This window comes from Dama dama, chromosome 1 (assembly GCF_033118175.1).
Source record: "Dama dama isolate Ldn47 chromosome 1, ASM3311817v1, whole genome shotgun sequence".
Lineage (NCBI taxonomy): Eukaryota > Metazoa > Chordata > Mammalia > Artiodactyla > Cervidae > Dama > Dama dama.
The window spans coordinates 29,005,967-29,021,435 of record NC_083681.1 but is presented as its reverse complement, the minus strand read 5'-3'; the positions used below and the strand labels follow the sequence as shown (position 1 = coordinate 29,021,435).

The following is a 15,469-nucleotide window of genomic DNA, read 5'->3' as shown; positions in this document are numbered from 1 at the left end:
TCCATCCAGGCTCCCTATGACCCAGATATGTTCGCTTTGCCTGATTTCAGTTCTGTGGGGAAAGAGCAGTGGGTCTGGAGACAGGAAACCTCTCCCAACAGCTCCACTCTGACCCAGACTGGCTGTGTGACCCTCTCTCAATTCCCTCGGATGCCCCACGCAGCAGTGGGTCAGACTGAATGGTTGATGCCGAGTGTGGACGAGGCTCCCTGAGTGATCAGAGGCCCATTCCCTGCTCTGGCGCCCCGCCCATCTCATCCCTCCCTCTGCTCTGGGCGCCCACAAGGGGCCTGGGGACCAGTCTCTCCCCACCCCTCATGCTCTCACTCTCTGACCCAGCCTGTGAGGTCCACCTGATGCCCGTCAGGACCGGCTCATCCCTGTCCTCCTCCCCATTCCTGCCCTCCAGTCCTCACCCCGGGTCTTATGGAGCAAGACCCAGCTCCACAATCTTAGCACTGAGGGTCCTCAGAAAATAGCATGTCAGGAGGAGGAGTACATTCATCTTCTAGGGCTTCCATGACAAAATACCAGACCAGGTGGCCAAAACAACAGAAATATAGTTCTCATAGCTCTGGATGCTAGAAGTCCAGCTTCGCAATATTGGGCCCTCTCTCCTTGGCTTTGAGAGGGCCGCCCTCCCCCACATGGTCTGCCCTCTGTGCCTCACATCCCTGGCATCTCTTCTTTTCCTATCAGGACACCTGTCATGTTGTATTAGGGAGCCTTATGATGGCATTTAAACTCAGTTACCTCTTTAAAGGCCCAGTCTCCCGAATCAGTCCCACTGTGGGGTAATGCTTCAACAGGGGAATTTTGCAGGGACACCAATCAGTCCATAACTGGGAGGATCTAGGACTTAAAGCCAGGCAAGCCAGAGCCGGGACTTGACTCCAGATTCCCCCATAGCATCTCCACAATGCTGTAGCTCTCTCCCTGGCATCTTGGGTGATGTGATTACAATCCTGGGGTCCAGAGTCCAAGGAAAGCAGAGAAGCCAGAACCAGGCCTTGGCTTCCTTTGGGCTTTGCAAACCCAGGCTGGCAGGTTCCCCCAGGGCCCTCACCATCAGCAGGAATCACAAAGGAGTGAGAGGAGGGTGCTCCTCAGAGTCAGCCTGAAATAGGTCCCTGTAGGCTGCCCTGGTGCTGCCTAGCCCAGAAGATCTGAGCACCCCCACCCACCTGACCTGGGAGGAGAGAGCAGTCCTGCCACTGGGGTGAGTCATCTCATTAGTCTCACGAACCACCCACAGGCTCCAAGCAGCAGGAGGACCCCACCGTTTTTGTAAATCTCTATTGGATGGAGCAGGAACTGGTAACCTGTATTGACCCCAGTTTTTTGGGGGGGCAGGGGTAGGGAATTGGGAGTTCCCTGGGGCCCAAACGAGGCATCCTGAGGCCACCCTGGGAAACTTTGGGCTTGATAGATTATCTCTTCTTGCATGAGAGGACCAAAGAGACCAAAGCCTGATCTTCATGCAATACTTCATACATTCCTCCAGCCTCTCTTCCCCTACTCCACACCTCCTATTGCTTCCTGGGACCTTCCTTGTCAGGGTCCCCCACCCCCAGCTTCTCTCTACTGCCAGGATTTGTTCATTCAACACAATGCCTACACAAATACCTACACCCCACATACACGTTATAGACACGTATGCCCTTGTGCTTTTACATGCTTCATATTATGCAATAACATGAAGTTATTATGTTGTTACTTATTACAGTAATAGCCTCTCCTTACATGTGATCAGTGCAGTACAGGTCACAAAGCCCTTTCGTGGTCATCATCACGTGGACACTACAAAAGAACCCTGTGAGCCCAGAAAAACCAGGGGTTAGGGTCCCCAGTTTGGAGATAAGAGATCAGAATCCCGGAAAGGTTAAGGGATTTTCCTAAATCCACACAGTCGATAGGTTGGTAGGTCTCAAATCTCCCATTTCTGGCTCCAAATACAGTGCTCCATACACCCACTGTAGCACAGGCCCCTCCTGAGCTGCTGCATGCGGCTTCCCTGGTGGTTCCCACCTGCAAATGCAGAAGATGTGGGGTCGATCCCTGGGGAAGATCCCCTGAAGGAGGAAATGGCAACCCACTTTAGTACTCTTGCCTGGGAAATCCCGTGGACAGAGGGACCTGGTGGGCTACAGTTCATGGGGATCACAAAGGGTCGGACCTGACTTACTGACTGAGCAACAGCAAGCTGCTACAGGTCGCTGGACACAGGTCTCCCTTCTCAAAGGCCCAAGTCTGGAAACCTCTAAGATGCAGCGGTCTGAACTCACCCCAAGGCAGGCTGAGACGGAACTACTCGGGGCAGTTCAGTTCTTGAGCTCGCCTGTTTGCCAAGGGGCGGGGTACCACGCTGCCACTGTGGCTGTATTACATTACCTCATCTGATTGTTGGCCCCTGGGACCCTCATGGGGTTCCATCCTGGAACAGCGAGCTCTGTTAGTGGACGAGGGTAGCAGTTCTGCTCCAGTCTCCTAAGGAAGAAGCAGGTCTTGATCAGGGAAGGATAATGGGGGTCGAGCTTCAGGCCGGCTGGAGAAGAGGTGTCCTTGTCCCTCCCTCTCCCTGGGCCCAGCCTCCATGGGTCTCCATGTGTTCTAGGAACTCCTGGGCAGTGTAGGATCACCCCCTGGGTGGGGGGCTCTCTCTGAAGATGAGTCAGCCAGGGTGTACACTCCAGATTGCCCAGCTCTGGTCACTGTCTGTTTACCTCCTTTTTTTTTTTTTTTTCCTAGCTCAGTCTGGTTTTAGTGTCTCAGCCTGGAGCTAGGGGACTGAGACAAGGATCAGTGGCCTCATCAGTGAACTAGGAGACTGAGACAAGGATCAGTGGCCTCATCAGTGAGCTAGGGGACTGAGACAAGGATCAGTGGGGAGCAGCGACCCAAGTCATTGCAGTGTGGCAGCAGGGGTTAGAGGGGGAAGAGACCCCAGGGTGGGCAGGACCTCGGCGCAGGTCCCAGGCCTGGGGTGCAGCAGTCTCAGCCCGTTGGAGGTGACTGCTCTACTGCAGGATTCATTCCGTCAGCACGTGTTAACTGAGCATCTAGTGAGCCAGTCACGTCCTGGAGATGGGATGCTAAAATAAATCCTTCTCTCCACACCATGTGCTCTGAAGACAAGAATTTTGATAAAGGGGTCAGGCAAGGCCTCTCCAAGGAGCTGGCATTTCAGCTGAGACTGAATGGTACCGGGTGTGAGTCAAGAAAAGAGCATGCCATTTCTACCCCAGAAGGCCTGGGGGTAGAAATGAGCACATGCACACTGATTTGACTTGAAAACCACTGTAACAGATGATGTTCAAGAGGTCTTGCTACTCTGCTTTCTTTCGGCTAAGAATTTTAAAATTGTTAGGAGGACGCAACCTTAAAGAGTATGAGTTTATTTCCCTCACTTAATACTTAAATCTTCTATGAGTATCTCAGTGCTTCTTCAGCCTCTACTGAATTACCTCGTGACAGGAAACTCACTACCTCACAAAGACTCTCATTCCAGTTCTTCATAATCTTGACTATTAACATTTTAATTGTGGTAAAATACATATAATGTAAAATTTTCCATCTTAACCATTTTAGGTGTTCAGTTCAGTAGAGTTTCAGCTTAAAGTTCACTAATGTTTAACATCATTGTTGAGATGGTTGGATGGTGTCACCGATGCAATGGACATGAACTTGGGCAAACTCCAGGAGTTGGTGAGGGACAGCGAGGCCTGGTGTGCTGCAATCCATGGGGTTGCAAAGAGTTGGATGCAACTTGGTGACTGAACAACAACAATAAACACATTAAACAACTCCTCATCCCACCCTCCCTCTAGCCCTTGGCAACCACCATTCTCTTTGTTTCCAAGAATCTCACTATTCTAGGTACCTCTGATAAGTAGAGTCATACTGTGTTTGACCCTTTGTGTCTGGTTTATTTCACTTAGCATCATGTCCTCAAGGTCTGTTCATGTTACAGCAATATGACAGAATTTTCTTCCTTTTAAAGACTGAGTAATATTCCATTGTATGTATAGATCACATTTTCTTTATCCATTCATCCATCAATGGACACTTGTATTGCTTCCTTCTCTTGGTTATTGTGGGTAATGGTGCTATGAACAGGGGTAAACAGATATCTTTTCAACACCCTGCTTTCAATTCTTTTGGATATATTCCCAGAAGTGGAATTGCTGGATCATATAGTAATTCTATTTTTAATTTTTTAAGAAACTACCATACTATTAAATCTTGACTTTTGAATGTTCAAAAATAGTTATTTTTGAAGGTCTAATTGAGTAGAGTAGAGGAAATGATTAGCAGTGCCAAGAGGTTTGCCAGACGTAGAAACACTCAGAAATGGGAGTGGGTTAATCTGGGAAGGCTTCCTAGAGGAGGCAAATTTAGAGCTGGGAGCTGGTTTTTCTGAGTTGCACATGAGGATTAAACAACGGTAGAATTTGGGGAAGTTTCTTTCATTTATTCATTCATGTATTTATTCATTTCATTCTGGAGATATTTATCAAGGGTCTATTTTGCGACCAGCACTGCTTTCGCACTGAATGAAATGGGAAACTATTGGAGGGTTTTAAGCAAAGGAGCTGCGTGAATCTGACTTAGGCTTTAAAGCATCACTCTGGCTGCCTGCTGGGAACAGATGGAGTGGGAACAGAATGGGTGGGAGCAGAAGCAGGGAGGCCAGGAAGGAAGCTGCTGTCCTGCTCCATCCATAATTCCCCTCCTTTGCTCTAGAGGCTGGGTAGGATCTGTCCAGTTCACACCTTCCAGCAAACCCTCACCACCCCCGCTCCTCTGCCCAAGACCTTCTCCCCACCAACTCATGCCTCCTGGGAGCAGGGAGAGAGAGAGGCCCACCATTGTAGAGGACAGATTTTTCTCCCCCAGCCTTCAAGGGCCACCAGGAGCCCTGAGGTTTCTGACCATTACCTTTCTGTGATTACTACAGCTCCAGGGAGTCTCCAAGGCCCAGCTCTCCGACCTCTTGGAAAAAGACAGAAAAGTTGCTGTCAGCTCAGTTGTCACTTATGTCCAGGGCCTCTGAATTGCCAAGGAGGGCCTCCTTTAGTTCCAGGTTCCTGAGAGGAAGGGAGAGACTGCAAGAAACCTGGCCATGGGACAGGGCAGAGAGCCCCCCAGTAGCAGCCAGCCTTCCATCTCTTGAGATGGAGCCACTTGGGCTGACATTTAACGAGTACCACACAAGTGCTGGAGACGGTCCCATGCAGTAACTCATCTTTCATCTAGTTCTTCCAATACTTCCAACAACTGTGTGACCTAAGTCCTATCTATTGTCTGCTTTTTCCTGAAGCAGAAATGGGACTCAGAGAAGTCTGGTGTGATTACAGAGACATCCACTGTCAGAGTGAAAGGCCTTACAGTTTAGTTAATCCAGTGGTTCTCCACTCTGGCTTCACATTACATCACCCAAAAAGCTTTTTAAAAATACCAATTTCCAGGCCACACCCCCAGAGATCCTGAGTTTAATTTTAAAAGCTCCTTAGATGATTCTAATGTACAAACATAGTTAAAAACACATATCTCCTCCACCTCTTCCCTCTTTGTACGGGTGGGGAAGCTGAGGGCCTGAGAGAGGACTGGACTGCCCTCAGGTCACCCTGCATCCATTTCCCAGGGCTGCCTTAACAAATGACCACAAACGGGTGGCTTAAAGCCACAGAGATTCACTGTGTCACAATTCTGGAGGCCAAAAGTCCAAAATCAAGGTGTGGGCAGGGCCCTGCTCCCTCTGCAGCCTCGCAGAGGTGGGGGTGGGGGTGGGGTGAGGAATCTTTTCTTGCCTCTTGCCTGGTTTCTGGGGTCACTGGCAATCCTTGGCTTTTTTTTTTTTTTTTTTTTTTTTTGACCATGCCACCCAACATATGGGATCTTAGTTCCCCAACCATATATCAAACCCATGCATTGAAAGCATGGAGGCTTAACCACTGGACCACCAGGGAAGTCCAGTCCTTGGTTCTCTCTGCTCATAGTTACATCACTGCAATCTCCACCTCCATCTTCACAGGCCTTCTCCCTGTGTGTCCCTGCCTGCATCCAAATTTCCCTCTTATAAGGACATCAGTCATACTGGATTTGGGATAGACCTTATTCCATTATGGTCTCATTTTAACTTGATTCTATTTGCATTCACAAGCTCTGTATGGACACTTTTGTGGGGGACACTATTCCACCCAGGATATGCCTCCTCATTAGTGGCAGAGTTAGAGTGCCAATTCAGTCTCCTAAGTCTCAGTCCTGGGCTTGTCCCCAATGCTGGGTGGCTTGGCCCTTCTTTATCTTCCTCTTCTCACTAATGGCTTCCATTGAGCCCCCTCCACACCCTTTACCTGCCCCCATTACTAAAGGCTCAAGCTTCCCTGGTAGAAGAACATTCTTCTAACTGTGGAATCCCAGAAGGCAGAGGCCAAATTCAGGACTTCCCCATGGAGCCCAGTTGAGTACACAGGGTTGCTCCATGAAGACTTGATAAATGGAGCCAAACTGAATCGAATGGATAAGTGTGCTTTTGTGAGGAAGTGAAGACCCCTCCAATAGAAGCAATCAAGCAGAGGCTGGGTAAATGTATGTCTCTATAAGAGGTGCTGTTATTCTGGGAGAGTCAGCATAGCAGAGCTTTAGAGGAATGTAGCAAGTAGACTAATGGTCTAGGTCCTACCCCTTATTTTCTGTGTGACTGTGGGTGGTTTATTTAACCTCTGTGCTTTGGTTAGTAACAGCAATGATATCCATTTCAAAGGAGTGTGGGGATTAAATGAGATGATGTTCATAAAGCCCTTGGCCTAACATGTAATGCGTGCTCCATAAACCAGATCACCAGGAGAAAGGATAGTAGAGTATTCCAGTAATAATAAAAAGAAAAGGATTCATTCACACAGCACTCCCCTGGTCTTGGGTGTGTTTACAGACAATACTGCAGACTTTGAGGTGTAACAGACAGGCAGCGCCAATGGCAGAGTCCACACTGAAGCACAGTTCCATGTCCTTGTCCTAGAGCCTAAGGGAAAATGACCCTCCATGGGCACGCTCTTGGCATTTAGAGTAGAGCAGTTGTTGTCACTCTGACTTGACCACTAAATATCATTAGTACACCCCTAAGTTTCGGTAACAACCAAAAATGCTCTCAGACACACATTTCCAAGTGGCCTCAGGGTGGAGGCCAGACATGGTGGTCCTGTCTGCCACTCCATCCTTCCTCCAGCTGGACGCAGCATACCCCAAGGAGGAGAAACCAAGACATTGGGATGATAATGGCTCCTCTCCCCAATCCAAGGACAGGTGGTCCCACTGGGCTGCAGAGGATGAGCTGCCAGACTGCCAGGGCAGCCCCCTTGAGCCAGTCTCAGGGGCTAGCCAAGTTTGGAGTTCTGGACCCTCTGAACCACCCCCCAGCAGACGATGCCTCCTCCTCCTCCACACCGAATGCCTCTCACTCCGCAGGCCCCCTTCTCCATCCTTCCCCAGCGGGGCCCATCATCTGATTCTCATCAAACATGCAGAACTGATGTCACACACGTCCCCCCAGTGGGGATTAACATAATACCCCTGATTTCTCCTTCCCCTCTTGCTCACCATGTATCCCCCTGACTGCAGCCTGCCTTTGTTTCAGGAGGAGCAATACACTGTATCTGGAAATGTTACTGCAATTAAATATGCACAAGAAGGGGGGAAGGGAGGGGGAAAATGAGGACAATGAAGGATGTGAAACATCAGATGCAGCAGCTGCTTGTTGCTATAGAAACCCCAGCTCCCCACCACCATCACCACAGCACCCCTCCCCAGCTTAAAATTCCTCAGGGCCAAGTGCACCATTGCTGGTGTCGATCTGAGGATAACAGGGCCCTGACTGTTCATGCTGGAGCACCTGTGGGTCGCTAGGGCTGATTTTCGGGTGTTTCCTGTTTTTTCTCATCCCACCACCTCCAACCCTCGTACTTCTGATTGGCAGCAACACCCTCCAGTCGTCCTGCATTCCAGCCGCAGTTACATAATAAATTACGAGAGAGCTTCCGCGTTTGACTTTGAGATGTCACAACATGGAGACAAAGCAGCAGGTGCAGAGTCTGGGTGGGGAGCCTGGCTTCCTCTGTGCTTCCTGCAGGTCTTCTGACTGCCGGCAGCAGATCCGGGCTCCTTCCTGCCTCGTTTTCTTCTTTTACCCACAGCACTGAGTGGGGGTCCATAGGGCGTGGTCTTCATTTTGGAGGGGGTTAGGGTGGGGGTCCGCAAGCTCCAGGCAGCCTGCCCACTGGCCAAGTGTTCCTCTTAGGAGATCCGACAAGATGCTACTCGGTGGGGATCTGCATGAAGTCCTGGACCCAGACCCACTTAGCCAAAGGTGTCCAAGAGTGGAGAGAAGGAAGGTAGCCTAGGAATAGCTTGTGGACACATGACAAGGACCTTTAAATCAGAGTATGAAGCAGTAGTAAAATTGATCTGCCCCCTCATCCCGACTCAATCCCCCCTGCAAAGTTAATGCAGCTTAGGTGGGTGGTTGGTAGCCCTGCTCTACTCTGCCCTGCTCAGATAAGCTGTTTGTTAGATCCCCACCCTCAGCAAAATGCCTGGCACCTAGCAGGTCTGCTATTCAGTTGCTAAATTGTGTCTGACTGTTTGTGACCCCTTGGACTGTAGCTCACCAGGCTCTTCTGTCTGTGGTATTTCCCAGCAGGAATACTGGAGTGGGCTGCCATTTCCTTCTCCAGGAGGCCTAGTCATGTACAAAGATATATGGGAGGGAGAAGGGAAGAGAAGGGGGGGAAGTGGGAAAGAGGGAGGAAAAATTAAGAGATTTGTAGATAAACCAAAGTTTATTAAGAAGCCAGAGACCAACTAGATTGAAGAAGCTATTTGAAACCCTACTACATAACAATTAAAAAAATATAATCCTTAAGACTCATGAAAAGTCAAAGAGCCTGATTGCTGCCTTCCAGCGTGTGAGGGAGTGTCAGTCACGTGAGTTTAGGCTGCTTCTGTAGGGCTCCAAGGAGTAGAAACCAGGATGCACGGAGGCCAGTTGTGACCAAGGAAGATCTCTCTCAAAGTCAGCACTGTCAGCTTCGGAATGGGTCACTGAATAAGGCAGTGAGTTCCCCAGCCCTGGAGGAATTCAAATGAAAGCCAGAGAAGCTTTGTCAAAGATGCAGTCAAATACATTCAGCTTTCCAACCCTGCAGTTCTACAGGTTTCATTGTTGGAAAATGTCCTTTCAGGAGGTCCCTGTCCATGGTGCTGAGATCTTGGGCTTGTGCTCGGCAGGATGAGACACCACAGAATACTCCTAACCAGAGAGTGTCGGAGCTCTTGACTGAGAAGCTTCACTCAGCCCCAAGGTGGGAGGAAGCAGACCTCAAATAACAGGATTTGAAGCGGATGGGGCTCCCCAAAATGTTTCCTTGTGAAAGCCTGGCAGTCTGGTGTTAGCAAGTCCTTTGTCTGAGGTCAGCATTACCCTCTCTCCAGCAGCTTTCTTATGAGTCGTCATCACTATCCTGATTCTGATGCCCCCTCTGGTGGAAATGGAAGCCTGGGTTCTTCTGTGCCTGCCTGGGGAAGCAGCTACGCCCTCAGAGAGCAAGGCTGAGGGACCCTAGGTTAGCTTCTCCATCTCAATCTGACTGGATCTTGGATGGAAAACCATAAACTTAGAGAGTCCCAAAGCCAAACACAAGCCTTTCCCCAGCCTTGGAGTCCATATTCTCCCCATTTTAAAATCAACCCTAAAAAAAATAAAAGAGCCCTGACTAGCTCAAGTTCAGGGGTTGCCTTAGGATCTTGGACGAGGAAATCCACTGTATCTCGGAGTGGAGTCTCATCTTATAATCAGCCAAATGGTGAAACTTCTCTGTCCTTTCCGCTTCTCAGCCAAGTCACGGCAGTCAGACTAGAGAGAGGGCAGGGAAAGTAAAATATAGGACACTGCCTTTGCCTTGCATGAAACGGTGTCAAGAACTGCATGATGGGGACTTCCCTGGTGGTCCACTGGCTAAGACTCTGTTCCCAGTGCAAGGGGCCTGGGTTCGATCCTTGGTTAGGGAACTGGATCCCCCATGCCACAACTAAGACCTGGCACGGCCAAATAAGCAAAATAAATAAATTTTTAAAAAACTACATGATGAATTAGCATTGTAGAGCTGCATGTCCACTTCCCCACTCTTCATATAACTTAGTTGCAGTAATTGTTTCTTGCGCGAATAAATGACTGACATTGAAAGAAAATGTAGGCTTGTTTGGCTCAGTGCAGAGGGAAAGCTAGGAGCCAGTGGAAGGCCTGAGTTCTGATCCACTTACTGCCTCTGTGATTTTAAAATGCAGATGGCACCTCAAACAGTTGTAAGAACAAACGAGCAATGATTGTTAAAGCTTTGCAAACTCTCGCCCAGAGATAAGAAAGAGGAGGACTGATACTCCATAAGTGAGCACTTGCTGAGTGCCAGACACTGTATTATTTTTGTCATCATTATATCCACTCCATGAAGTATTGTTTGCGCTCTGTTGTGCAGATAAGACTCAGAGAGGTTAATTAACTTTCCCAGGGTCATACAGCTAATAAGTGGAAGAGTCAGATTGGAACCCAGATCTTGACTCCAAAGCCAAACATCTTCCTGTGAAAAGCTGAAGCATCTACACTTAAAGGAATAATTATCTTGATTTCTCTTTGTTTACATATAGAAAATTCTCATCTGTGAGAGATGCTCTCCTCACAGCTTCAGCCCCTTTTCCCCATCATCTCCCATCCCCTGGGCAGCAGGGCAACCTGGCCGAGCAGAAGTCCAGCTCCAGGCCCAATTTGCTTCTGGTGGCAGGTCTGGCCAGAGGAGTAATCAACTGTGTCCTGATTATGTCTCCAGAGAACAGGTTTTTTATCACTTCCCACGGCGGGCTGTACATCTCTGACGTGCAGAAGGAGGACGCCCTCTCCACCTACCGCTGCATCACCAAGCACAAGTATAGCGGGGAGACCCGGCAGAGCAACGGGGCCCGCCTCTCTGTGACAGGTAGGCCAGAGGGCTGGAGAGGAAGGGAGGGTACCAGCCCGACCCCAAGACCGGGTGGGCATGTTGACACCATGAATCAGGGAGTCTGCCGTGTAATGGGCGCATTCAAGAGAAGCAGATTCAAGAACGCAGGTACAGAAACCAGCGGGCAGACCTTGTCTGGTTTGATCTGGGATGTTCTTCATATTTTAAGAACTCTACAGTTCATTCCTTTCAGGAGTCTACCTGAGAAAGCTGAATGCACCTGAAGAACTGTTTGTTGTTTTTGTTTAGTCACTCAGTCATGTCCAATTCTTTGTAACCCCATGGACGGTAGCCTGCCAGTCTCCTCTGTCCATAGAATTTTCCGGACAAGAATACTGAAATGGGTTGCCATTTCCTTCTCCAGGGGATCTTTCTGACCCAGGGATCAAACCCACGTCTCCTGCATTGGCAAGCAGATTCTTTACCACTGTACCATTTATCAAATAATGGAGGATATGGAGCCCATCCCCTCTTTCCTTTTTTGCCTTTGCCACCAGGAAGCTCATAGATATAATCTACTGCTCCAATGTAGTAATGATTGGATTGGATTGGATTAGGGAGATTTTGTATTTCCTTGTGTCTCTATTTTTTTTTTTTTAAGATTCTAGTAGTTTATTTATTTTTGAATACATATATATCTTTTGTTAGGGGCTTCCCCAGTGGCTCAGCGGTTAAGAATCAGTCTGCAATGCAGTGGCTTCGGGAGACACAGGTTTGATCCCTAGGTGGAGAATATCCAGTGGAGAAGGGCATGGCAACCCACTCCAGTATTCTCGCCTGGAGAATCCCATAGACAAAGGAGCCTGGCAAGCTACAGTCCATAGCATCACGGAGTCAGATACGACTGAAGTGACTGAGCACACTTGCACATATCTTTTATTAGAGCCTACCTCACAACATTTGAAAGTAGGCAAACACAAGATTAAAAAAAATCTCTAAATTAAATAAAGAATCTTTATTCTGGAATGATTATAACTTCTTACAGAAGGATGGAAGTTGCTATTTCCTGAATCCCCGTGTGCCAGAAATTTCATTTAGGTCCTGTCTCTTAGGCACCATCATAGCCTGGTGAGGTGTGCACTGCGCTCCGTATTTCTATAGGTAAGAAAATCAGACCTTAGGGAAGCCAAGCCACTTGTCCCAACTGTTTAACCAGTGGGAGGCACAGCCAGAATTCACATCCTCCAGCCACAAGTCCCCATGGAAGGGGCTAATCGAACACCATGCAGATGCCCCGGTTACAGAGGAAAGAAGGTCACTTGGCGCTCTTCAAGGGAGGCCTCCTGGAATAGCGCTTTTCAGACTCTTGACAGTGATCCTCAGACATCATCACCAATGCCATGCATGCTAGTGTTTCCTACCACATGCATTGTGACGCACTCTGATATTTTCTATTCTACTCTATCCTGTCTCAGTTTATCTAAATGCTGGTCACCACTCACCACATGAATTTCATCACTTCCTAACCGTGTGTGACCTGCAATTAGAAGATCCCTACCCTTGTGGATGTGGGGTCAGAGTAGCTTCTGGAAGGAAGATGAACTGATAGAACACCTGGTTTGGGGACCAAATTGCTCAACCCCTTTGGGTCTCTGTAAAAATGAGCTAGATTTGGTGACTTCTCAAATTCCTTTTTTTCTTTTTTTTGGAGTATAGTTGCTTTGGGCTTCCTGGTGGCTCAGAAGGTAGAGAATATGCCTGCTATGCAGGAGACCCAGGTTCGATCCCTGGGTCTGGAACATCCCCTGGAGGAGAAAATGGCACCCCACTCCAGTATTCTTGCCTGGAGAATCCCATGGACAGAGGAGCCTGCGGGCTGCAGGAGATGGGTCGCAGAGAGTCGGCCACGGCTGAGCGACTAGTCACAGCTCACAGCTGCTTTACAGAGCGATGTTAGTTTCCACTGGGCATCAAAGTGAATTGGCCACATGGATACACATGCCCCCACTTTGTTTGGATCTCTTTCCCATTTAGGTCACCTCCAGGCACTGAGTAGTTTCCTGTGCCATACAGTCGGTTCTCATGAGTTATCTGTTTTATCCATAGTAGTGTATATATGCCGATCCCAGTCTCCCAATCCGTCCCACTCTCCTTCCCCTCTTGGTGTCCATATGTTTGCTCTCTGCGTCTGTGAGGTGACTTCTCGGCTTCTGTCTCGCTCTCCCCTGTGATTTGGGAGGATTACCCTGACCAGCAGGTGACTGTGTCAAGGGCCCCCTCTTAGTTGCCTGGTGCATTTTGGGGGCAAGACCAGAAGCCGGGAGAGCAAGGATCGGGCTCTCTTTTTCTCCCTTGTGTCTCCAAAGCTTGGACCTGTGCCTGGCACATAGTAGGTGCTAAGTCAGTATTTGTGGTTAAAATCGACCAATGCCAAGGGAAACTGCGCCGTCACGTGGGGAGGAGATGGGACTGCGCAGTGTGGCCCCATCTTCGTGGCTAGACCTTGCCGTCTGCAGCCCAGTTCCCAAGCGTGCCCGTGGTCCCCTTCCAAATTATAGGCACTTGTTTGTGTGCTGGTTTGCATCTCATTTGCATGACTCTCATGCGGCACAGAATCCCCCACCCTGCTGGTCTGCTGCTTTCCCTTGCATGAATATTTAGCCCCTTCGTCCTACTAATCTTACTTCTACTCTTGTCCCTCCAAAAAGACACCCTTTAGACTAGAGGAGGGACTTCCCTGGTGGTCTAGTGGTTAAGACTCCGTACTTCTCCTGCAGGGGGTGCAGGTTCAGTCCCTGGTAGGGGAATAAAGATCCCATGCCGCATGGTGCAGGCAAATAATGGAGGAAAAAAACCTGGCAGATATGCCAACCCTTCTCCCTCTGGGGGGCTGTGGCAAATGCCTGCCAGCTGGGGCTGGGGGGTGTGGAGAGTGGGAGATGCCACTCAGAGACTCGGAGATAAAGCCCAGAGAAGCAGAGAAGCAAAGACAGGGAGGCACCCGGATGACAAAAGGGGAGAGACGTGGCCACAGAGGGAGCAAGACAGGGGACAGAGGAAAACAGAAACCTAACAGAGAGATGAGGATAGACAAGATGATAGCGACAGGGTGAAAGAGAGCCGGAGGAAGATGCTGGGAGCGGAGGGGAGCCCAGGGGAAGGGGCCCTAGGAGTGACGCGGGCCCTGATGTGATGTGATGTGACAAGGAAATCTATAAGCTGCTTGTCTTGGCAGAAATGCGACTGATACCCAGGAAAGGCAGCGCAGACGGGAACTCATGCCAGGGGGTGGTCAGGTCGCAGCCCCCCAACCTCCAATCTCAGATCCATTCCCTGAGTTGAGGGTAGGAATCAGCTTTCACCTGAGGGGAGGCAGACGCAAAGGAAGTCTGAGCCCCCTCAAATAAGGCCTAATAACCATTCGACACATTGAGGTGCTTTTTAGACTTTTTTTACCCAGTGCTGTCATGAGCATCTTCTCTGTGGAGTAGGCACCTTCATCTGCATTCATAAAGGAGGGGACCAGCGACCAGAGAGGCTGAGAGGCTATGCCCAGGTTCCCCAGTTCACGGGATGCCGAGCCGGATGCAGAAGCCATGTTCCAGGGCGGCATTGTTCAGCCAGCTGGGGGAGGTCCCAGCAGCATTCCCCCAACTCTGGAGCACCCTGACCCCCTCACACCAGCCCCGCCTCAGCCCCAGAGATTTCTCAGGGCCGGGCCATCTGTCTCCCCCAACCCTGCACCAGCCCTGGCAGCACCCGATCCCCCCAGGCTGTCGCCGTACACGCCACGGCATTTTACTTCTGCTCCCGAGTAATGAAAGAGGTTTCTTTCCTTCAGAATTTAATTTCACGCCTGAGACTCGGTGATTAATTCCCTCCCACCCCCCACCACCACCACCACCGCCCCTTCCTCCACCGCCCCATCAGCCCCTCTGCTTGTAAATTCTGCGGTGTGCCACGGAATTTGTGTATTTTGCATCAATTAAGTGTCACGTTGAGTAATTCTTCCCTGGCACCGGGTTTGTTTATCCCAACCGTTCCCACAGGGTTGTAGGGGAAGAGGCCGCAGAAGCTGGCGGGGAGGGCGGGCGGGCACGGAATAGCAATCGCCCGGCACATCTGCGCGGCGGTTCAGCGTCAGCCGGGCTCTTTGACATAGGTTGTGCTTTGTTGCCCACCACAGTCTGGGGAGATCTGGAGGCGGCAGTGTCACCTCTGCGTGCGGGAAACTCAGACTCGGAGATCATAAGACACCCCCACCCCCCCACCCAAGGTCACCCAGCCCAGCAGTGACCCAGGCCACTGGCATCAGGGTCGCCTGACTCCCACTCCCTGGCTCCTCCTGAGAAGCCCTGGAGGGTGGGAAGAGAGCAGAGCATTTTCTAGAAAATCTTTCCCCAGGGAGGAGACTTCCAAGCGCAGCCCCTCTCCAAGGGGGGCGGGGTGGGGGGGCAGTCACAGGGTGAGCCGAGAACAGA

The 15,469-nt window shown here is 50.0% G+C and overlaps 1 protein-coding gene across 1 annotated transcript in view; it reads left to right on the top strand.

The window, feature by feature from the left end:
• Positions 1-15,469, top strand: part of DSCAML1 (DS cell adhesion molecule like 1) — a 356,255-nt gene that overhangs the window by 247,573 nt on the left and 93,213 nt on the right. Inside the window, exon 4 of the mRNA XM_061129091.1 lies at positions 10,878-11,024. Within this exon, the coding sequence (XP_060985074.1) occupies positions 10,878-11,024 (147 nt within the window). The remainder of the gene's footprint in view (positions 1-10,877; positions 11,025-15,469) is intronic.